Genomic DNA, 25,433 nt, shown 5'->3' on the forward strand with positions numbered 1-25,433 from the left:
AAATCTGAGGTTATGCATGGCTGGATTCAGAGTCCAAACAATATCATTATAATCCTCTATCTCATTTCTCTATTTTCATCTCCATCTCCATCTCTGTTTTTATCTGAATTGTATTCGGTTCTGTGTGTCAAGGCCTCTCTGTGTCAGTTCTGTGGGTCAAGGCTTCTCTGGGTTGGCCTCATTCTATCCTACTATAGATACCTTTTCTTCTTGAGTTAGGAAAAATGTCTTCTAGCAGTCCTCAGATTTTACCTTTACAGCTCGTGAGATAAAAGAAATAAATGAACTGTTTCAGTGTCCCTACAGCACTCTTATGGAAGATCTCTGGACTTGCTTGTGTTATGTGCTCATGCTTTAGAGCAATCACTGTGCTAAGCATATGGGTATTTTCTGTAGATAGGACATAAATGGAGTGACTTGATTGGCAATCCAGTAAGGGGCACATGAAATGAGAAGAATAGCTCTGAAATTAAAGAGAGCACTGAAGAGATTCAGATGTATATTCCTCGGTTCCCTGAAAATGTGACAAGTAAAGATCATACTCATGTTTCCAAAGTTGAAGGGAAAATTCCCAATTACTTCTTTGGCATGATAAAATAAGACTGGCATTAGATCCCCATTATCAGCGGGTTGACATTGTACAAAAATACCACATTTTATTTACCTATTCATAGGTTAATAGAAATTTGGCTTTGGGCTGGGCACAGTGGCTCACACCTGTAATCCCAGCACTTTGGGAGGCTGAGGTGGGTGGATCACCTGAGGTCAGAAGTTCAAGATCAGCCTGGCCAACATGGCTAAAGCTGTCTCTACTGAAAATACAAAAATTGGTCAGATGTGGTGGCAGGCACCTGTAATCCTAGTACTCAGGAGGCTGAGGTAGGAGAAGCACTTGAACCTGGGAGGTGGAGGTTGCAGTGACCTGGGTGACAAGAGAGAAACTCCATCTCAAAAAAAAAAATGGTTCTGAAGTCATAAAAAAAGGAAGAATAATTTCAAAATTAACTGATGAATAAAAGTTGTAAAAAAAAAAAAGACAACTTAGAGCATGGTCCTTGTGCAACATTTCTTAACAGAGCACTTTGCACCAATGTGAGAAGGTATGAAAAACAAGAATGGCTGTTTAGGCTACTCACTTAAGGTCTAGAGTGGAGGAGACAAGACCATTTCAAAAGTCCAACTCAAGGTCTACAGTAACTCTGCTGTCTCAAATTTACTTTCCCACAACTGGGCCTCAAGGACATTCTCAAAACAAAGAATGCTAAACTCCCATCTTGCACCGTAAACCAGTAGAAGACCAAACACAATGGTCCCGTGACAGGTAACAAAACATTTTGATTTAGCAACTTTTATACCGCCAACCATTCTTCTGCACTTTCTCCGAGATAAAGCCTTTCTGTATTTGTCTCCCTCCTTTTTCGTTTCTTTTGTCTGTACCCTTGTATTCACTATTTTTTTAAATCTTTAAGCTACTTCAGTCTCTTTCCATTCATATATGTTACAAATCTATCTCCCTCTCTCTAGCTTCTAGCTCAGGGATTGTAGATTTGCCTCTCTAAGACCTAAGTAAATTCCATGTACTTACCTCACTAAAAATATATTAAAAGACAACCATGTGTTTACTCATGGAGGAGTGACAATATCAATAGCTCACAAGGAGGAGACTTGATTTGTGAATAGCCAATCAACAGATATTTATTGCATACTTTCTCTATACTGTAGAAGTCAAAGAAGGGGAGAGGCCTTCAATGACTATAATTGGAAGAGCAAGATAAACTTCTTATTTAGTACAAAGTTAAATAAGGATATGTGAATTAAGAAATATTTAGAATGAAAAAAGGAGAAATCATTCATAACGTATTATTTTTCAGGTCATTGCTATAGACAGCATCTATGGTAAAGTCTAAAGAAATTTAAGAACACTGTGCAATGGTTTGATACCTTTGAATTGAAATGATCACATGGTAAAGACTTAGGGGCTTTTTGTAGATTATGAGACATGGAGGGATGTGAGGGGAAGAGCAAGAAGAAAAAAGGAAGAAGTGAAGGGAATAACTGCAGTAAGGGAAAGAGTGATGATCACTGAAAAAAAAATAGAGGAAAGAAACTTTTGTGTCCTTTTGCACTGCTAAACTACTAGTATCCTCTTTGAAATGTGCAAGAAACAATATGTAGATTAATATGTCTAAATTAAAGAGTGTAGGATCCTTATAAGTTAGAAATTGGGGAAAGCTTGTGAAAGAGAGTGGTTGACTGCACCCTATAGAACCGTGATTCGATGCAAAGGATCCTGATCAAATGGAAAGGTATAGACATGGGCTTCTAAGCCAATTGCTTCTACCTTCTGTGCCTCCTTTGGCCTTTTAGGGGTCCCTAACAGGGAATCTGCAGGACCCCCTATAGGAGGCACTCCCTGCCCAACTTTCAGTCTACGGTCTGTATCCAACACAACCACCACATCTGTGGTATCTTCAAAGAAACTGCAACATACCTCTTCATACTTCCTCACACAGGTCATAAAGAATTCATTAAATGCCTTTAAATAGTAATGAGATGAGATTAAAGTTCAGGAAATTTTACTCTGGTGTGCTTGGGGAAAATGGACTTGAGAACAAGGAAGTTAAGAAACTCTGGCAAGATTTGAGGTATTTGAAAGTTGTATTGATACTGTTAGTTTTGGAATGGAAAGAAAGGGGACAAAAATGATATTTCAAATGAAGTCTCAGTAGGGCTTGGCAGATGGGTTGTTGTAGTAGGCAAAGTAGAAAAAAAATCCAAACAACCCAGAGGCTTTGGGCCTTAATGGTATTTTAACCGAGACAAAAAAAAAAAAAAAAAAAAAAAACAACAACAACAAAAGAAAACCCACCCATGAAGGCAAACTGGTTTAGGAGTGAAATGTATTGAGTTCAAGATTATGGTGACATATCTAAACAAGAATGTTCAAAGGAATGATAGAAATAAGTTATTGGAAATGAAGAAAAGAGGCAGGTCTAGAGTGATAAACAGGATGTCAGTAGCATCTACAGATAAATGACACATGGCTACTCACTGTCTGTCTCATTTCTCCCGCATCCATTTATTGCATTACGATCATGGTGCCAACTGCTTAGCAGGTCACTCACTAAGCTGGTTTTGGAATGAAGGAGAAGGGACAAGTGTTGATATTAATAGAGACTGACAACTTCTGCTGAGACGTGCCTGTGAGTAGCTCTTAAGCCAAACAGAATATTGAGCAAAATTGAACTAACCTTGTCTTAAGGCCTTCTGGAAAAAGATGTCTCAATACACTCTGACAAGCTACTTCATTATTTCACTAGCATTAGAGTCTGTCAGGCCTTTTCTTTTATCAGTAAAGTTAACCATCACCTATTAGAATAGTAGAGTGCTATGATGACATACTTGACAACCAATCTTAACCTTCACTTGGGATAAGGGTGGACATTCATGATCTGGTAGGTAAGAAAAGACTCTTCGCAACTCTCTTTTTAATTTTTTATAGTACAGAGTTAAGGCACTAGATAAATAGTCTAATGATGACATCTGGAATCAGAAAAAGAAAAAAAGGAAGAAAGAAAGAACAAGAAAGAAGAAAGAAAGAAATCCAGATTTCATAGAATTGTATAATCATGAATATTAATATCACACATTATCATTTAAAGACTTTTTTTCTTCTCTTTGTGAAGTTTTCTATCTGTGCCATAAAATTCACACTGGCCTAGAATGAGGCAACCAACCTAAGTGCCCAGAAGTGCCATATTAATACTTTAATAAAGTTTGAGCCCCTAGAGCAGTGGTGGCAAACTCTCTCCGCTCTGCTCCTATAAAATCAGTTTTCTAATTCTCTCTGTAACAATTCTTATTTCCACATAACTCCTCGCTAACAGTGATCAAACTACCTTTTTGATCTTGGGGCCTTATTAATAGAGATTTTTAGGTGGGGGTAGCACTTCAGCAAGAGAAGAAATTAGATTCATACGGTCTCCTATTTGTCAATAAATAGCTTTTACAGGTGAGTAAACCATAAAACAAAGATGGCATTTATTTTATAACTGCAAAGATTGTACCTTACAACTCAAGCTTTGTGACATCAGAAATGGTGTCCCTATGGAAAAGAAAAACCTTGCTAGGGAATAATTTTTAATTAACAAAATGCTCTATTTCATTAAAATGTGAAGCATGTATCTGATTTCAGAATTCCTGCCCATAATGAATGAGCTACTATAGAGATATGAGGGAATGCAGACTCTGTCAACAGTTCCTATAAACCGCATGGAAGTCACAGCTTGGGACTCTACCACCACCACAGGGAGCTTCAGAGAACTCTATGTGCTTCAAACAAGTTTCGTCTGTATCCTTGCCTTCAGAGAGAAGATAGTCTTCTAACACCAATAAAGAAAATTCAACAAAAGAAAATAAACGTAAGTGAAGTTACATGGCCAACTTCACCCCGGCTAAGAAGAAAAATCATTGCTCTTACTAACAAACCATAACTTTTATAGCCAGTTTATGAGAGTGATAAGGGCCTCAGTGAACACATATTCTTTACTTTTCTGAACTATTCCATAAAATGTGTTTATGGCTTAGAAAGGAGACCAAGAGTTTTTATGCAAGTGCTCCAAACTGCACACATGCTCTAAAGTACTAGTGAATAACATTTTTTTTCCTTAAAGGCATCCTCTTAGAGAATCTGATCTGCCCAGTTTTGAAGACCCTGCCTACTCATCTACCACCAATATCAGCTAATTGGACTGACCAGGGATGGATAACTTACTGACATTTGACCAATTAGATTTTATCTTCCAGGAAACCAAGACTGGGAAACTGAGAGAGATTACTACAGAGATTAGAGAGACATGCAGCTAAGCTTTTCCTTTTGGGCAACCATGGGGATTCTATCTTCAGAGACACAAGTAAAATAGATGAGCAGAGACTCCACATAGCTCTACAGGGACAAAAACAGATAGACGGACTAGCTGCAAAAGGACTTACCACAAAGCCTGGCTCTATTTTGTGCAACCGGGTTTCATAATGTGTATCTTGAAATTCTCTATCTCTCTCAAATCTTCATATCTATCTACCTATCTATATAGCTGGTCCAAAATGCAGAAACACATAAGAAGCCCTGCAAAATATAACTTGTCAACTTTACTCACTGTTAACTTCAGCGTTTCTTTTAAAATTACCTTTGAGAGCAATCCGTAGGTTGGGTGTGCTGATTTCCAAAGTATTTCTGAGCAGGAATGATTGTCAGTCCATCATAATCAATTACATGGTAACTTCTAGCCTAAGTTATTCATGTTAAAATGTTAATTATGAATGAAATTATAAATAATAAATTACAAATAAAAAGTTACAAATTACTAAATCCCTTTAAAAGTTTTGTACACAAAGCAATGTTTAATGTGAAATAGGGGTAAATTTTAATACTTTTGAGATGGAATGGCCTCCAAAAACAAAGGACTTTAGGGCATAGCTATGACAGTCTGGAATCTTCCCTGAAGGTTTCACATGCAGAACGCTGGACCTGAAAGGATATCTGGAATGTAGCACCCATTTCTACCTCATGTTAGCCACAGAACTTGAGTAAATCACTTGCCGTAATCATAGATTCCCCTATCTTTGACACTAGAAAGTTGAGTAAGCTAATATTGAAAGTCTCTCCCGGGTCTCCAAACATTTGATTGGACATGTTTCCAATAAATTGCTCACAGCTTTGCAGAAATGTTGCTGATTCTTGAATTTTTTTGCCCAAAAGCAGTGGGTCCTAGACTACAACTTGAACACTATATCTGAGAGAATAATTCACTCCTCCCAAAAGGGAGAGTTAAGATAAAATTTAGGCCTGTTTCACTGGATATGATAAAGATTAATAAGCTTAGACAATTGCCATAGACCTGTATACCTAAATAAGCTCTCTTTACTGTTCATACCTTCCAAATTGTACATGTTAATCTTATATTTAAAAACAAACAGGGTGGGCGTGGTGGCTCACACATGTAATCCCAGCACTTTGGGAGGCCGAGGCAGGCAGATCATGAAGTGATATATTTGTCTCTCTTGAAATTGTATTATAATCATGTTCTCATGTTCTGGGGAGGAAATACTGTAGACCAAGTGTATCTCAGTTATGGACTCCTTAGTCTTCCTTCTTCATGAAAACAAATAATTTCTTTGCATCAAGGTTGAGGAAAATATCCTTATTTAATTAATTGTGATGTTTTCTTCAGGGATAATTGTTCCATTGTGGTTCTTCAAGTTGAATTAAAGTGTTTCCAAAAGAAAGAAGAAAGAGTGGGACAGAGAGAGAGAGAGAGAGAGAGAGAGAAGAAAAAGAAAGAAGAAGGAAAAAGGAAAAAGAAAGAAAGGAAAGAAAGAAGGAAAGAAAGAAAGAAAGAAAGAAAGAAAGAAAGAAAGAAAGAAAGAAAGGGAAAGAAAGAAAGAGAAAGAAAGAAAGAAGAAAGAAAAGAGAAAAGAAAGAGAGAAAGAAACGGAGAAAGCAAACAAGCAAGCAGGAAAACAAGAAAGGCAACCCTGTGTAGGAACAGGCACAGATATCATTTTTGTCCTGGGGCTGCCTCTCCCATAGTGGGAAAGCCGTGGTGATGCCATGCTGCTTCAGGACTGGGTGACTTATTCCACCAGCAGCTGGGAGTGCTGCTTGCCCTCAGCCCTCTGCTGTCAGTCCTCTCCGGGAACTGCCTTTCTCAGCTGAGTGGCCTAACCTGAGGTCACACCGACTTCCCAAGGCAGCCCATATCCAATTACTGGTAAGTAGGAGGTATAAAGTTGCACAATTTGGGACATCTTTAAAGGGTCATTTCAGTTTCAGAGGTTACTGTATCCCTGGGGCAACTATACCACAGCACACCCTTTCTGCCTCTGCCCAGGTCAGCTTTCTCCTCTCCCTCCAGTGGTGAATCCTGAGAGCACTGCCCCGTGAGCTTCCTCCATGCTTACCTCCATCTCAGAGTTGGATTCCCTAACCAGGAGTTAAGTTACAAAAGGAAAGATCATTTGACATCTGTTGTAGAGCAGATTGGGGAAAAGCTAAAAATTAACATTCTTTGTTTGTTTTTTGAGGCAGACTCTCGCTCTGTCACCAGGCTGGAGTGCAGTGGCAAAATCTTGGCTCACTGCAACCTCTGCCTCCCGGGTTCAAGCAATTTCTCCTGCTTCATCTTCCCGAGTAGCTGAGACTATAGGTGCATGCCACCATGCCCAGCTAAGTTTTGTATTTTTAGTAGAGACTGGGTTTCACCCTGTTGGCTAGGATGGTCTCCATCTCTTGAGCTCATGATCCACCCTCCTCGGCCTCCGAAAATGCTGGGATTACAGGTATGAGGCACTGTGCCCAGACACAACGTAGTTTTAATTATGAAAGTAATGATGGGTGGAGCACAGTCGTTCAATTTACAACTTGAAGACTTCCATTTTAAAGGTGAACCACCACTACACACCCTTACAACCAGCATGTCATCTGGTACAGTCCTGCTAAGATTTCCTCAAGAGAATCATGGTGCTGTTTTGTTCCTAGGCTAATTGAATTGGTCTGATAAGGCCTGGCTAATTTTTCTTCTTTTTCCTTAAATTTTTGCATTGTTTATTACATATTCCATATTGATTCTCCCAAAAGCTTAATTGTGGATTTCTTTTTGGTAAAATTTTGTAGCTAGCACACATACAAATTGTAGAGCTTAATAACTTTTCACAAGGTTAATATTCTATGTAAAGTACCCAAGGTAAATTATGTAGTTTATTACCAGTGTTCTAGAAGCCCCCTTCCCCTTCACAGTCACTCTGAAAGTCACCTATTTCCAGATTTCTAATACCATCGGGTAGTTGCGCCTATTTCTGAACTTCATGTCAATGAGATCATGCATTATTAACATACTTGTTTCCTCTATTTTCTTTCAATGAATACCGTTTGTGAGATTTATCTGTGTTGTTGTATGTTGCATGGATTTTTTTCACTCTCCTTGTATGTATCTCTCATGTATGCATTTGCCACAATTATTTAGCCATTTCTTCTGCTGTTGGACAACTGCGGTGTTTCTGGGGTGCAGGTATTATAACTAGTAAAATTGTGGTCACTTTTTTGTTTTAAATATGTATACTTTTCTGTTGGTATATGCTTAGGGAATATGTGTATGTATGCTTCAACTTTAGTAGATATTGTCAAATAGTTATCCATGGTGGTTGTACCAATTTACATATCCACCAGAATCAGAGAATTCTGGTTGCTCTACACCTCTATTAACACTTAGCATTTCTCATATGTATGTGTATTGTGTGTGTGATTGTCTCTGTGTGTATAAACATGTCTATGTAGATAGATACAGATATATGTATATTCTAAGTATATACATCTTGGAGGTGATGTGGTGTCATTTCAAGGTAATTTTTTATTTGCATTCTTCGAACATCTAATTATGTTGAGCAACATTTCAAACATATATTAGCCATTTGGATGTCCTCATTTGTAAGAGACTTTCAAGTTTTTGCCCATTTTTCTATTGAGTTAACTGTCTTTTCATTTTTCATTTGTGAAAGTTCTTTGTTTATCCTCCAAATAAATCCTTTGTCAGATACATGTATTGCAAATATTGTGACTTTTCTTTTCCTCTTTTAATGGTATTTCGTGCACAGGAGTTCTTACTTTCAATGTAGTAAAATTTATCAACATTTCCCTTTTTGGTTAATAATTTCCACATCATGTTTAAGAGATTTTTCTATCTCAAAGATACCTATCCTTTCTTATGTTTTACCTTTAGGTTATCATTTATATCAAATTAATTTTGTATAAGAAAGAGGTAGGGATTGTTATTCTTTTTTATGTGAATATTCAATTACCTTTCCTTCATTGTAACCCAGTATCACTTTTATAGAAGCCAGGCGAGTGTATATAACATACAAAGTAGCGCAATCTATATATGCTGATATACATGTACTACAAGTAAATCAAGAAGAGAAAGTCAGTACGAATTAGTTAGTTACGGGAAAACTTTACTCAAGCACAAATCTGTTTTAAAGGATATACCAGATTCCATCCTCCTGGAATGTGGATGTCAAATAATAATGATTCTTGGTACAATAATTAAATCATTTTAATACTATCTGACATTCTGAAGCAGTTAAATTCAACCTATAGGAAAAAAAACCCCACAAGTATTAAAGATATAAAAATCTGACCATTTCAGCTGAGTGTAGGATCATGGTTAATAACAGATAAGGTGAGAAAACTGGATCATTTTGGTTCTAAGAAGTGCTTCTGTGTCAATAGCCAAAGCGAATTGAAATGAGATGAGTTGCATACATCTGTGACACAGTCTTGGCCTAATTCTAGGAATCAGAAGTCATGAAACCATTACCTTTAGTAAAACAGAAAAATTATGTGAAGTGAATGTCTACATAAAAATGGATACTACATAAAAATGGATAGCACATTCTAATATCTGAATAACATATTGAAGTGTTTTGTCTATGATATAAACACTACTAATTACCACTGGGAAAAAAAGCCAGCAGTGGAGTAATAACATGTCTGTCAAAGTGTCTAACAGTGCCATAGGAATAAAACTAAGTTATATACTTTATTTTTCCTTTTGCCGTTTAAATGTATCAATATGATAATTTAATATACTTCTTGAATAATAAATGTTATTAAAATAAAATGACTATCAACTTGACTAAATTAGTCTTGAACGATAGGTAATACAGAGCATTTTAAAACATATAACACTGACATATTCTAGGCAATGAAAATTAAACCTATCTTCTTTAATCTAAAATAATGTTTTAGGAATGTCAAAGATGTCTTCAAAATTGGAATATTAAAAGGGCAGCCTATGCAAAGTACTCATTTTAAAATTTAGCTTTACATTAATGTTCTGCTGCGGGGCCAGATATTCTGAAAAAAAAAAAAAAATCACAGCTACTGATTAACTGATATTAAGGAAGTAATCATTTCCCAGAATGAGAACTTCGTAATACATTAGAATTGCTGGAAGAGTGAAACATCTTGGCATGAAACACAGAAAAAGCCTCATCCTTGAAATGATGCCCCATCACTCAAGTTTGCTGGCATCATGCCCACCTTGAGGACAGTTTTTCTTACTGCTTATACACACTGGAGTTTTACTCATCTATGGCTCATCAACCACAATGAACTTACTTGAGACAGAAACTGGCTTGGTCGGTGGTTTGAGAGAAGTATGCAACTTATCACTTCTTTATTTTCTTCTATTATTTCTCTTGGGGCAGCACCTGTATACTCTACTCTCTTCCTTCTCTGTGAATTTCACTGCTCAATTTAAACGTTTCATTTTAATTCTAACTGTTGATATATATGTCCTCTGTATTCACTCATTCCCTCTTTTTTCTCTACCAATTATGGCCCTGTTACCTTTGAAAATTTATTTCTGAAGACCAGGGCCAGGGTCAGGGGCCTGCAACTTTTGCAGTTGCATAAGACTCCTTGATCGGAAAGCTTCCATACTTGGTTTAATGCTCTGTGGTCACCGTCTTGAAATTCTTAATAATTTTACCTTTGACTTTATGTTTTGTAAATAAAGTCTTATGGAACAAGACAGCATGCCCATGATCAGAGGAGATATATGCAACATGCATTTTCATTTTTCTTTGCCACCTCATTTGAATAGCACATTTGCAGTGCCCCAGGAACACAGAATACCAGTGGACTCATGATGCATGGGAGTTCAGCAAGACTCAAAGAGAGTGCAAGGTGTGTTAGCTTTGTGTCAGAGTAAGTATGGACATTGACAGCCTCAAAAGGCCACATGTTCTGCTTGAACCAGAACTTCCTCCACAGAAAGAAGAAAATGACCGAGGAACCCTATCACATGCTATTTTAATCTTACATTGTTGTATTAGCCAATTGTATTAAAAATGATGGCATAGAAGGAAAAGAATAGTTAAGGCAACTCCTTGCTCTCTTCCTTTTAAGTCCCTCCTAACTTGTCAGTAGGCTGAAGGTAGAATGTTGGTAGAATATGTGCATATCAAGACATGAAATAAAAATAGTCGACTTAGTTTTGATGCAGTGTTTTGACTGCTCCGCTGTGGTAAGAATGAAATACAGATTCATGTGTGAGGTATCTATTAGGCCATTCTTGCATTGCTATAAAGACATACCTGAGACTGGGTAATATATAAGGAAAAGAAGTTTAATTGATTCATGGTTTTACAGATGGTACAGGAAGCATATATGCCAGCATCTGCTCAGCTTCTGGTAAGTCTCAGGGAGCTCTTACTCATAGCAGAAGGTGAAGTGGGAGAGGGTAGGAAACATGGTGAGAGTGGGAGCAAGAGAGACAGGAGGTGGTGCACACACCTTTAGACATCTAGATCTTGTGTGAACTCACTCAACGGGATGATGGTAAGCTATTCATGTGTGATCTGCCTCCATGATCCAAACATTTCCCACCAGGACTTACTTCCAACACTGGGGATTACATTTCAACATGAGATGTGGTTGGGACAGATATCTAAACCATATCAAGGTACAAAATACAAATTGTGCAATTTTAGTAATTTCATGAGTAATGTGCTCTTATGTTTGCATTTGAAACTGTCATTGCACAATATAAAGATCAAGGGTAAAATTAATGGTAATAATTTTTTTTTTCTTTACACAGAAGAATATTAAATAGCAAATAAAAACACCATGACAAGTTGGTGTGAGAAGGGTAAAAAGGATGGTAGAGAGATTACAGAAGAAAGAAAAGTTTTATATCTGAATACCTTTAGCTGCACTTTTTCCCCGTTTTCTGAACTGAAGGCATAACATTTTCATTTTGCCCTGAGCTCCCAGAAATTATGTGTCTGGCTGTGCTGAAGACTTTAAGATTGGAATTGTGTGCCTAATTTTTACTAACCATGGCTGAGAAGCATGCCATCAGTGATAGTATATTCCCAAATTATGGAAAAGAAAGATCAAATTGGTGACTCTTTGGAAAATCCTTGGAAATATTCTTTGCATTCTTAAAACATTTAAGTAAAACTAATTCTTCCTCAAACATGAATAACCAAAATAATTTTTAAACACTCAATTTCTCCTTTAATGGCATTGCTTTATTTTATCACAAGTATTACAACATTATATTTCTTCTATTGGTCTTCACTGAAAATATGTGGTATTTCTGCTGTCCTATGGGTTACACAGACTTTGATTGGCCAGCCCGTAACTCTAATAGCCATGTGTTTTCTGGGCTGAGTTGGGAATCTGACCATCATTTCAATCTTCAGGGAAAATATGCTTTAACACCAAACAACCAACTTATAAACTTTCATTCTATAGCTTGTTTGTAAATCAAGAGCTTTCTGTTTTTAGTTTACATTTTGTTACAGTTCAAATATGATGCCCAATATACTGAATTTACTTCATGATTGGAAAATTTGTTAATGTTTATTTAGCCAGTTTTGAGAGTTTGATATGCTCTTTCCCCTTGGATTGGTCCTGAAATTTGGTCAGGTAGAGGTAGGACAAATGGGCAGGAGGCAGACAGATAGGAGAAAGAAAAGTTCCAATTGTGCACCTCGATTCAAACTTTTCCTGTTTATATTCTTGCTTTTGTAATTACTAGAAGGAATACTTAATATCATTTTGAGTAATTTTTAGTTCTTTATCTCCTAGAGACCTAGGAACATTAGATGTTTTCTGTGAGATTATCCTATGAAAATAGAGAAGAGCTTCGAAATGCTATTCATCTCTAAGAACTTTATTTGCTTTCAATCGCTAAGAAGCATTAGGGATTTTAATTTAAAAAGGAAAAAAGCACAATGAGAAAAGTGAAAATGATTCCCTCCGATCGCTAATGTCAACTATGGTCACATTTAATAATTCTTTTTCTGCACATTAAATTCATCTTTCCTGCCTCATCTTTTGAGTGCATTTTTTTTTCAAGACATTATCTCTAATTTGATACTGGCGATGGTAGCTAAAAACAATAATTTGGATTTTTTTTAGGTAACAAGCTCAATATGAACTAGCTTTGCCTTACTTCAGTTATATTCTTAGTACATTATATATTTTTTTTCCTTTTAACTACGTTTCATTCTTATGTCTTACTACCATGTAAAGGAAGAATATATTTTAGGTAATTCAAATGACTAGTTTTTGTAACTATTAACAGATATTCAAAAATGACAATTTCTACATTTTCTATCAGCAAGCCTTCATTAGGACAATTTTTAAACATGTTTAATTATAAAACATGCATTTTTGTAATCAAACAAAGGACTGGCACAGATTTAAAGTTGTAAAGGGATATCTCGCTAGTATCTCTTACTGAATCTCCAACTTTTATTTGTAATTGTCCCTGATTTTATCCTCATTTAATTCCATTGCTTTTAGAAAATGGAGGTTTAATTTTAATGAAGATTTTTTTTTCTATCGAAACATTATTGAATAAATCTTCCTTCTCAGGTTAATAAATTTCATTAAAAGTAGTTTTCATGTGTTTTATACAAAAGCAACTTAACGCAGAGACTTGTGCCACTATTGTGGTCAAGGTTAATAACATCTTGGGAAACTGCGAAGAAACACGAAATGATCAGAGAGCACATATTTGTGGAGTGGAGACGATTCCACTCCCATACATACGTCAGCAGCAACAAAACCGCAGACACCCAGTGGATTTTGATTACCTACTGTGTATCAGATTTTTCTTTCTCCGAAAACCATGATTATGGTATTCTCATGATAAATAATCCTGTGAGACAAAATGAACTTCTAGGATTAACCCTGATAACTGGCGCAATGCCTTGTGTAAGCAGTATTTCAATAACCTTTGCATAAGTTAAAAAAAAAAGTTAAGTGGGAGGGAATTTAGGGGTCCTTTGGTCCCTATAACAACTAAAAGTCTTGGTTCCTCAAGTACAACAGATGCAGTAACAGTAGCAGGGAATTATTCAGTGTCTCCGATGAGACCCCACGCCTTCCCTGGGCTGCTCCCATCTGAGCGGGAGTCTTACTCCAAGGAACCTGGTTTTCTCTCCTTTACTGGTGAGGTACAAAATCTGTTACTTTTGTGGATGTCGGATTACTTGTTTGTAAACTGAGAAACCCGAACAAAGTTTTCTCTAACTTTCCCTGCACTACCTCTGGAGGTAGGAGGGAGTACAAGGCTGAATCAGGAAAGATACCCCAATCAACCTCTTGTGGGTCCGGAGAAGCAGATCTGTTAGTTTAGTTAGACTTGGTGGTCAATAAACTGAAAGCAGCGACCCGGAGGGCCACGAGACAAGCAGCGGGGATGTTGGATAAGAAACCCAGAGTGAGAGCCGCAGCCGAAGCCACCCCATTTTCCGGAAGCCTCGCCGACTCCTGAAACCGGGTTCACACCACGCCTCCTGCAACACGTTATGCGTCAGTGAACTACATTTCCCAGAATGCCATTCAAGCTTCTTCCCAGGGCTCCAATGAGCGCCCTAGTGACGCCATCAGCCGGCGCGGTGTTTAGAGTATACAGCTGTCGTGGCGCTTTGCTGGAAGAAGTTGGTGTTCTGCCGGGTCCTGGTACTGAAGACGTGGTTCGGGTCACCCATAGCTCTTTCCTACCCACCTAACCCCCCGCGCCCACCTTTTTCCTCTCTCCTCTGGCAGGATGAGGCGTGCAGGCCTGGGTAAGAAGAGGGCCGAGGTTCGATGTTCGGGGCCCTAGAACCGGCAGTGCTGGGCGCGGGAGCAAATCGAACCTGTTTTGTTCTTGGCATTTGGTCCAAAAAGCAGGATCTTCAGAGGGAGTCGGGCCTTGTCGAGTGGAAACACACCATTTGTCCCAGATCCTAGGAGCTTCCTTAAGTTTGAGTCAGATTCAAGTTTGGATGGTAGGCTAGAGAAAGCATTGGACTGGCTGGGGTGGGTGTGTACAGGTGACATCTCAGTGGTCTAGTGTTTTAGTGTTATTGACTGAGCTTTGTTATGGACACTGCTGTGTTTTCCAAAGCCCGACTCCGGTTTCTGTTTCTCCACTGGCCCTGGATCTTAAGTTTCATCAGAAGCCGAATTTGAAGAGTGGGTAGTTGCACTCAAAGCACACTGATAATGGTCGTTAGTCTGGTAACAGTGAGTTACAAAGGTAAATGTACGTGTCATTACTGTTAAAGGTCCTGGAACTGTAACATCTGGGTCAAAGGCGATTTCTTATCTGAACTTTGTGCCATGGTTAAGGCAGTAAAATGTAGTAAGGTTTGGTGACTTAACATTTGATCTTGACCTTGGGGTTTAGGAAGCTGGCTCAGCAGCAAGAATAAGTTAGGCACAAGGAATTTTAATGGTCCTCTATAGTAACAGACAGCTATCAGAGCAGCATTTTCTGGTTCTGAAGCTTTCTCTTAGGACACTATTTTGTTTTTTTTTTAAATAAGACTGCTAAATTAGAGTGCAGTATACTTCGGAAAATAAAACATTTGAAAAAAGAGAATGTTACCTACCTCAGTCATTATAAGATTGAAAAAAAGATTCCGAAAATGTCAGATATTTAGTCAATGAAAGTTGCCAATAACTATAGACTTGTTATTGATTAATAAATTGTAGTATGAGAAAGTTTTTTTTAAATGAAGTTTTTATGAAAACTTGGATCATAGAAAGAAAGAGGGGCCAGGTACATTGAAGAGAAAAAAAATAATTTTGAGCAAGTTTAGTTTTATATGCCTAAATGTTTTTCTTGTTCATCATCATTAATGACAAAAAAGGATTTATTGTGTGCCTGAGTAAGCTCTAGGTATACAGTTGTTTGTTGCCCTGTTTGTGCTCCCCAAAGCTTCCAGTCTAGGTGGGGAGTAGGAATATGTGCAAAGATAAATTATAGTACAAAGTAGTCGCTATACATCCAAATACCAGATAAGTTCTGCACATAAGTGATGGTCTCAGAGACTTCAGATATAGATCACTGTATACTTTGTGGAGAAGATCCTTGTGTATTTTGTGGGACATAGGAATTTGAGGTAGACCTTGAATAATGGAGAGTGAGGGAAGTGAGTTCCAAATGGGAACTAAAAAAAGTAAGGGATTATAACTAAGCCAGTTTATTTGAAGATGTGGTTCGGGTCACTCCTAGCTCAGGGGATGCGGAATCACACTGTGGAGATCTTTGCATGTGAGGCTGAAGAGTCTGGATTTCATGACCAAAGAGTTTGGATTTCATCAGTGGGCCTCTAGGCCCTTTTGAGTATTTTTCTGCTGTAGTATGCCATGTTAAATTGCAGGAAAATGACTTGAGAAATGGTTCTCAACCCTGGGAAGTTTTAAAATTGTTACCCGGACCTCAGCTCAGCCAGTTAAATTAGAATCTCACTAATTTAGAGCCCACTACCCCATACTCCTTTTTTTTTTTTTTTTTTTAAAGCGCTCTCCTGTGATTGAGAGGAGAGGTGATTACTTAGGTAAAACTGCTATTACTATAATTTATATGGATGTGAAGTAACAAAGGCTTTTTTTTACACATTTTTTTCTTTTCTTCCTCCCTCTCTCCCTCCCAACCAACCTCCCTCCCTCTCTCCCTTCCTTCCTTCCTTCTTTTCTTTCTTTTCTTTCTTTCTTCTTTTTGAGACAGAATCTCGCTCTGTTGCCCAGGCTGGAGTGCAGTGGTGCAATCTCAGCTCACTGCAACCTCCACCTCCCAGGTTCAAGCAATTCTCCTGCCTCAGCCTCTCAAGTACTTGGGATTACAGGTGCGCACCACCACACCTGATTAATTTTTGTACTTTTTAGTAGAGACGGGGTTTTGCCATGTTGGTCAGGCTGGTCTCGAACTCCTGACCTCCGGTGATCCACCCATCTTGGCCTCCCAAAGTGCAGGGTTTACAGACATGAGCCACTGCGCCCGGACTTCTTTTCATGTTTTTAAGTATCAATGTATATTGACCTGAAATTTTAAATTTGGGATTGTAGTGAATCTGATAGATATCCATAGGCAGAAGCTGTCACACTTCATGTGTGTCTCTAAATGGTTCTGTTAGCTTACTGATAGAACCTATCCAAAAGAAGTATCATTTGTCTAAATTAACAAAGGCTGAGTGTGATTTTCAGCGCTCACTAGCTTTTTTACAACTTTTCATAGCAGTACACCACCAGAAGAGAAGTGGTTCTGTTCAGAATAGCAGTTCTAGCATTTTATTTGTTTTTGTTTTTTTTATTCATTGTATTTGGGGTGGCTCATAATTTGAGAGAAGATCAACTCTTTAATAGGAGAAATGTGTATTGACATATTTTTGGACAATAAACAAGAATTTCACTTTGAATAAATAGAACAGCATGGAAGCACACTTAATTAAGATTAAGATAGGCGAAAGCAACTAAACAAAGGAAAGAAAAAATAACTATTAATTTAGAGTGAATTTCTTGGTGAAGTTGTCAAATGATTGAATTCAACCAGTCAGTACTTATTGGGTAAATGTTATGTTACATACTCGGAACCTCAGCCACACAAAATAAGAAGACATTATTCTTTCTTTAAGTATCTTGGCCCTTATTAGAGTTTGCACAGAGTATTACTGATTAATAGAGTGAGAATGCAGTTTTAAATGGTGATTTTAATTGACTGAGGGGAAAAATATGCCCACTCCTTGAGTTCTTTTATAATAACACATGTGGAGCACTTCATGGATAGTGTGTCAGCAGGAAAATTCATATAGTACAACTCTTCTGTTTGGAAAATACTTATTTAATATTTTGCTGTGGTTTTTGTGGTGTTGGATATTGCCTAGGTATCTGCTGCATATAAAGTACTTAGTGGGTACAGGGAGGATATAGGAGCGTGAGATACTGTCTGCCCTCAGAGAAGCAATATGATTCCATTCTCGACAAAGATATGCACATTCAAAGTTCAATAACAATGAACTCAGATTCTTTTCATTAATTAGGTCACATCATATGTTCATCAAATGTGCCTTACAGTGTGTATGTGTTTGTATGTTTATGGGGGAACATACAGTGATGAGTCAAACAAACTTAGTCTCTGCCCTTATAGTACTGTACAGAGTGCAGTATTAATGTTACATACAATTAGAGCTGTAAGAAATCAGTGAGAGTTTTGCTTCATAGGGAAAATGAAATTTGTATTGTGCCTTGAAAGAACTTCCTATTTACACCTTGACTGTCCTTCAGTGATCAGTGCTGTTACCTCCTGTCACTGCTGCTACATCTGCTCTTTGAGCTTATGGAGACCTGTGTTACCCAGACTGGTCTCAAATTCCTGGCCTCAGGTGATCCTGTCTGGCTCAGCTTCCCGAGTAGCTGGGATTATAGATGTGAGCATGCCCAGCTGGCTCTGCGAACTCTAGTTTTGATATCATCCCTTTCCCCACATTCTCGAGCCACTGCTATACTTCAATATCGGTCCAATCCAATCCCCACAATCCAAATCTTCAACCACTCGTTTGGCAAACAGTCTCAACCTCTTGGGGCTCTGTTTTTCTGCAACCCCAATACTATAAACTTGCAACTCTACATTAGTCCAACTATCCAGCTTCTGCTGGACCAACTTAGGGCACATGTCTGTAGAAAAAAATCACACACCTGGGAGGGTTGAAGCCACTATGGTATATTGCCTCAAACAAGTTTGTTTTATCTTTAGTAATCCTTTGCGGTCCCAGTCACTTTTCTCCATCATTTCCCTTACTGTATATTCCAAGTGATCACCCATTCTTCAGCAGATAGCCTGTTTTCTTCCTTTACTGAGAAAACTGATGGCATCAATTATGTTTTTTTAAAAAAAAGTGTAGTTAACTAAAACCCTGAACTATGCCGTTTCCTTTGAATCAGCCAACATATTCATGTGTGTATTCACTAAGTCGCACTCCATCTGTTGTTTGATAGCCTGATGACTATCAAGTACTGTATTAGGCAGGGTGGTGGGCATTCTTGTCCCTTAGAGTTCCATATAGTAGCACCTAGAAAGAATGATGAATCTGATACATGGTAATTCTTCAAATATATGTTGAAGAATAAATGAATCTCCCTTTTGACTCTCAGCTAACATTCTGCATAAGTTATTCTGTCTCTTTCCTAGAGCTTCAGTTTGCCCCTTCCCTTTGTCTCTTCCCTGTCTAGCTGTCTATTTAAAAGAAAGAGATGCTAGTAAAGGACCCTCACTGCTATAAGCTCCCCTCCTACTGTATTAACCACTTTTTCCCTTCCTCTTCATAGCCACATGTCTTCAGTGGGTAGATGATGTTACTGCTTTTAGAACTTTTATTAAAATACATGTTTCTATTGAGGAGGGAATGTATCCTGAATATCCTTGTGTATTAGTACCTATTTTTGTATCTTCTGGGCAATCAATAAGCAATCCATGAATGTGTATTAAAATGAACTGAACTGAATATTCTTTGGTTAACAGAGGGTAATGGAAAGAATTGGTCTGATCTCTGTTTTGTTATTTATTTTTAAAATTCATTTGGAATGTGAATATTAGAGACATATGTGGTCTGCAATGCCCTCCAGGGGTCTTTTTCAGTTCTTTCCTAACTATCAATGTTTCAAAAGCGGCTTCTCTACAACTACCTTTGTGTCTGTGATCCTTGCAGGTGAAGGAGTACCTCCTGGCAACTATGGGAACTATGGCTATGCTAATAGTGGGTATAGTGCCTGTGAAGAAGAAAATGAGAGACTCACTGAAAGTCTGAGAAGCAAAGTAACTGCTATAAAATCTGTAAGTATATAACAAATATTATATGTGTTTTAAATCATATATTTCTATACATATGTATTATATAGTTATAAACTGTATATTCTTATTGACCTCATCCTAAGGAATTCATTTACTTAGACACTGTAGTTTTGTGAGGTCAAAGTACATTCAAAATTTAGACTGTGCTTTGAGTAAGTTAGAAAATGTGGCACATCAAAAGACAGGGTTTTTTTTTTTAATACTTGAAAAATATCTTCAGCTTTGTTTTATATACTGTATGCTGTCTGCTATAATGTCTCAAACAGAGCTGTCCATCTTCTATCCCCAAGTAGCTCTTTCACTTTTTTTAATGCAGTCTTCTAAGCTATAAATCTTGATCTTTCTTATTTCGACCTTAGTACTTCATTTCAGTCACTGAGTCTTTCAATGTCTTTTTAATGTTTCCACCTTTGCCTTTCTATTTCTAATACTATCCCCTGGTTTTCTTAGTTGAATTATTGGAAGAACCTCTTAACCTATCTCTTCCTGGTTTTTTGCACATTATCTGAGCTACATAATTATTGCCACAGTCCTCGTTTAGAATATTTTTTAAAAACTGCATCCTGCCTTCCCAGAAGTCTTCAGTGTCCTTCCACAATTCATGCTTTCTAGCTTGATTAAATCAGATAAATCCTTCAAAAATTGATCTTAGCTTTTGATCTTGTCTCCCACACTTCCAGAATGTGTATGTGCTTTCTGCTAGACAAATTAAAGTATGCTTTGTGTCCTGTGTGTGCTGTCACTTTCCCACCCCGTATCACACTATCCCTTTGCCTTAGGCGTCCGCTTCCTTCTTACATCAATTGAAGTGCTGCTTATCTAGATTGCCCTCTCCTCATTGCACCCCCTCCCTCCAAACTTTTACCTAATTACCACTTCCAAAAGTGACTTTTCTTCTTATGAACATAAAACCATTTGTGCCATTTCTGTAGCACTTATTCATAGTGATTTGCATTGGCATTATTTGTATGTAAAAGGAATTTATCAGAATGTAGGTTTTCTATTGTGCTTACTTTATAGTCAGTGTAGTACCTAGCATAATTCCTTATCGGTGGTATTAAGTAAATTTATATTGAACAAAGGAATTACACAAAGATTATTTTAATATATGTGATTGATATTGCATTATAATAAACACGATATTCACTTATAAAGCATTCAGTAGAAGCCCATGTGGCTAAAATTTGATATTTCATTATAGTCTTTGAAAAATCAAATTACATTCCATCTGGAGACTGTCAGATTTTGAAACAGGATTGTTTTCAAAGTCATATTAAACCGAAAGAAGTTGATTTATGAACTAAGTAGTACTGTATAATGTTAATTTTAAAAATACAACACTTGGAAGGACTTAAGAATTAAATACCTTTTAAAAACCCTCCAATGTAGATAATTTAGATTACTTGTTAGAAGAAAGTTGTGATGTCCTGGAAATTTTTTCTCTTGCCATGAATGAGAATGGTAGAAAGAAGTTGGGTAATGTGGGCAGTCTAGCTTTATAGCTACTTTATTATCTCTGAGTTGTTAAATCTGGGAAGAAAGCTCATGTTCTGATCTATAGAATTCTAGTATGGTTTTATATCAATATTATCTCATATACTTTCACACAGATGAAGAACAATATTTACAATGGCTTACCAAGATTTTCAGTAAATGATTCTATTTATTCAATCATCTTGGAAGTAAAGCCTTTGATGAATTTGTCCTATAAAGTATTAGATAGGTTTTGGTTTCAATAGCTGTTATAATTACCTATAGTATTGTTTTTTATAAGCTATGGCTCTTTTCAGCAGAGTTTCAAGATGTAAATAACACTAATATGTATTTTTTTCAATTTATTATCCTATTTTCAAGCAAAGACCTTTAAAATCTAAGGAAATAATCAATTTAGACATATTTAAAGTAATGCAACATTTCATTAGGAAAATATTGAATACTTTTGTCTAGATTTGAGTTGGTTTTATGGGTACTTGTAGATCTTTTAAAATGTAAGAAGGTGGGGTACTAGACTTAATTCTTGGATGATGAAATAATCTGTACAACAAATCCACGTGACATGAGTTTACTTATATAACAAACCTTCACATGTACCTCCAAACCTAAAATAAAAGTTAAAAAAATAAATATAAGGAGGAAATATACAGATAAATGCTTTTGTGGGAATATAATAAAGATACAAAAGCATGCAAGTGTAAGAGAATCAGAGAGAAGTAGTATATACCAAATTAAAAGATGGACTTGAATATTAATATGAAATTATAATAAAGAGGAAAGAGAAAATGTCCGTAATTGGGAGGAGTAGAAGTTCCAAATTTATTTTTTATTAATCTTGTTGGAAAAAGTGTCAGAAGAAGAGAGTTTATGTGTTTAGAAGACCGTTTCATTTCAGAAAATGTGTATGCTTAGAATGACATTATTTTTACTTTATAACACTTGAATACTTTTATGTGAGTAATTGTGTGTATACTTTCTTCTTTATAGCTTTCCATTGAAATAGGCCATGAAGTTAAAACCCAGAACAAATTATTAGCCGAAATGGTAAGTGGTTATGATTTTAACTTTAAGAAATTTGATCTAATATTCTCAAATAATAGAATTTCAACTTTTATTCATTTTGAAATAGAGATCCTAAGTCCTTGATTCCCATCCATTTGTATCTAATGTGTTTGGAATAACTATAGGGTTTATTTTTGCCATACTTTTTCATTTTTCATCTTGTCTCACACATGTAAGTGGGAGGAATAAGTAGAAGCCAATATATCTTTAATTAGATTTAATTTAATTGAATTTAATTTAGAAAGATTGTTAAAGACTCAAGACAGATGATTATTTTGAGTAGTCTTAAAAATCTCAATAGTAGAGACTACTAGTAATTTATTAACCAAGCAATCAAAAAGCACTTCATATTCAACCAGCCAAATGTTGTTCACTTAATGGAAACGTATACTCTTTTGCTCAGTTTCCTAAGGATCACTTCTGAAAAAAGTGCTTATAGATTTGAACAGCCTGGAGCCTTTTATCTCTAACAACATACTCCTTTTCTTGTTAGTGTCTCCTTCCATTTGTTAACATTTATCTTGAATGTCAAGCTTCTCTGAACCTTCTCTGGTTCCATGTGCTTTTAAAATTTTACTATTCAAAAATGAATTTGGCCTCAAAAGCAATATACTACTAAGCTGTGCACTATAATCAGCTGGGGACCTTTTTAAAAATATACATGCCTGATTCTGTCTTTAAATATACTGATTTAGAATTTTGTGGGGAGGTATCTAGACATAAATATTTTGAAAAAAGCATCGCAGGTGATTCTGATGCATAATCGTGGTGAAGAACCATAGATCTAAAGTGTATGAGCCACATAGACACTGAACTATACAAAAGATCTTATGATGTCAGAGCCTTTACACCTCAGGATATTAAAATTTCTATGAAATTATGTGTAATATTTCTAGTCCATACCTAGCCCTCTCTCATTGTTAGGATTTTCTAGCTATGTTTTAATATGGTAGTTTTTCCTCATCCATATTTATAGTCCTTATCACATTTTACTACCTCTATATGTTATTTTCTTAACTTTTAATAGACTCCACTTTACTTCAAAATCAGTTGTCTAAACAAAAGGATATTAAAAGTAAAGGTCCAAGGTTGGGCGCGGTGGCTTACGCCTATAATCCCAGCACTTTGGGAGGACAAGGTGGGTGAATCACCTGAGGTCAGTAGTTCAAGACCAGCCTGGCCAACATGGTGAAAACCCATCTCTACTGAAAATACAAAAAAATTAGCCAGGTGTAGGGGCATATGTCTATAGTCCCAGCTACTCGGGAGGCTGAGGCAGGAGAATCACTTGAACTTGGGAGGCAGAGGTTGCGGTGAGCCAAGATCACGCCACCGCACTCTAGCCTGGACAATAGAGCAAGACTCCATCTCAAAAAAAAAATAATAATAAAGGTACATTTAACTGCTAACCATATTACATTTTGGATGAAATCCTCTACTTGGGTAGAAATCAACCATTTGACCAGGGAGAGCAATGGCACAAAGTAATTACTTTTACTGTTAATCGTTTTTTTATCCACATAATTGGAATAACATCTAAATAGTTTTGAGTTTTTTAATTACTCTGTGGGGCTGAAAGAAATGTTTTTGGATAATGAAAGAGCTTTTTATTCATTGAGAGAATTACTGTATTTTGCATGGAGTAATCAGGCTGACCACCCAAGATAGTTGATAAAACTGTTGATAAAACAGGCTTCTGAATTGATTAAACACAAAGCTGTCATTATAAATGTACTATGATAACAAGTTATTCAATTACTTGGATGTGCATATGTAGACTATTAGAATCCAGCTGTTATATTTTATTTGCTTTTATCTCTGATAGGATTCACAATTTGATTCCACAACTGGATTTCTAGGTAAAACTATGGGCAAACTGAAGATTTTATCCAGAGGGAGCCAAACAAGACTACTGTGCTATATGATGCTCTTTTCTTTATTTGTCTTTTTTGTCATTTATTGGATTATTAAACTAAGGTGATGCAAGTAATTGTGAATTTGGAATTTGTTCCAACTTAATGGCTTAGAGTACCACTTTGATAAAAATCAGCATCAAAACATTCCTAGTTTTCAAATACTATGGCATTTTCCATTGAAAATTGCTGAAGTTTGTTTATTTTATAAATCACATTAGTTAATACAGTGCTCTCTGAATACTGTTCCTTAATGATTCATTTTAGCCCCTATTTTCAGGGGTAGTGAGATGGTATGACTCCACTAATTTCCAGTTTCTTTTTCTATTGTTTGCCAACAGTCAGATTAAATAGCATTATAATATTTTGTTATAAATGCAGGTTTATGCCCCATGTAAGGAAACTTAGTCGGAGAGTAACAGAATGCTCTGAGAGTCTACTCTGAGCTCTCGAAGTAGTCAACCAGTTTGTGGTAGAATGCTAATTGAATTTTCCTAACTGCATCAACTATAATGATATACTCCATTCTCCTCCTTTACTCAGTTAAAATCGTAGGCTGATTTCTTTTTACTACAATCTTTCTAATAATTTTTTATGATAATGACCCCTCATTCCTTTCTGCCCAGAGACCTCATTCTTTAAATAAAGCTTGTTATTTTCGCATATTTCTGATAGGGCCCATTGTAAATGTATATCAGTATAGTTATTGTTTCATATTAACTTTATAAATTCTTTTGACTTGGCTTATAATAGTTTTATGATTTTTACTACGAGGCAGGACATTTGATTATCATTTGTGACAGAATAATGTGAAGTTAAGTAATTACTAAACTCTAAATGGAAATAGTATGCAAGAAACTCAGGCTTTGAACTTGAAGATAACTTCGAGTACTGTTGTTTTAATCCAGCGTATTTGTTTATGGAAAGAAAAACACAAAGGCAGTCTGTTGAGTAAAAAATATTAAAACATTGTTAAATACTCTGTATTACTATTTTGGAACTTATCCATTTATAGGCTCCAGAAATAAATTTTTAAATAAAATATATTAGTTGACTGTGTTGCTTCTTTATTTGTCTCTTTTACATTCTTAATAGAATCTGAGAAGTGGGCCTGAAAACTCAGATTCCAACCCAAATCAAGCAAAGTTAATATTTGTATTGATGGAACTTGCTTCAAACAAAGAAGCAAATCTTGACTGCTATTTCAAAAATCTCCTTCTTTCTATTTTTGGCTATGAATGTATTTTCTTTGATTTTACTGAGTTTTAAT

At 36.5% G+C, this 25,433-nt stretch overlaps 1 protein-coding gene across 3 annotated transcripts; it reads left to right on the top strand.

Moving 5' to 3' along the window:
* The first annotated feature begins 14,436 nt into the window (after nt 1–14,436).
* BET1 (Bet1 golgi vesicular membrane trafficking protein) lies at nt 14,437–25,218 on the top strand. 3 transcript variants are annotated; one of them, XM_032252942.1, is made up of 4 exons: nt 14,437–14,539; nt 19,552–19,676; nt 22,176–22,232; nt 24,076–25,218. In XM_032252942.1, exons 1-4 carry the CDS (start codon nt 14,443–14,445, stop codon nt 24,229–24,231), a joined length of 435 nt encoding a protein of 144 aa, XP_032108833.1. In that variant the 5' UTR covers nt 14,437–14,442; the 3' UTR covers nt 24,232–25,218. The 3 variants fall into 3 exon arrangements, with proteins under 3 accessions (XP_032108833.1, XP_032108835.1, XP_032108834.1); XM_032252944.1 differs by having other exon boundaries at nt 14,455–14,646; XM_032252943.1 differs by lacking the exon at nt 14,437–14,539 and adding an exon at nt 14,827–15,101.
* Nucleotides 25,219–25,433: the final 215 nt, after the last annotated feature.

The sequence above is a fragment of the Sapajus apella genome, unplaced genomic scaffold, assembly GCF_009761245.1.
Source record: "Sapajus apella isolate SASKATOON/1434 unplaced genomic scaffold, GSC_monkey_1.0 scaffold81, whole genome shotgun sequence".
Taxonomy (NCBI): domain Eukaryota; kingdom Metazoa; phylum Chordata; class Mammalia; order Primates; family Cebidae; genus Sapajus; species Sapajus apella.

Bases quoted from the DNA above. Each gene is read 5' to 3' on its own strand.
- BET1 (XM_032252942.1), top strand. From the start codon at position 14,443: ATGAGCGCCCTAGTGACGCCATCAGCCGGCGCGGTGTTTAGAGTATAC. The intron at 19,677-22,175 runs GTAAGTATATAA...TCTTCTTTATAG, and splicing joins AAGTAACTGCTATAAAATCT to CTTTCCATTGAAATAGGCCA. The intron at 22,233-24,075 runs GTAAGTGGTTAT...TATCTCTGATAG, and splicing joins ACAAATTATTAGCCGAAATG to GATTCACAATTTGATTCCAC.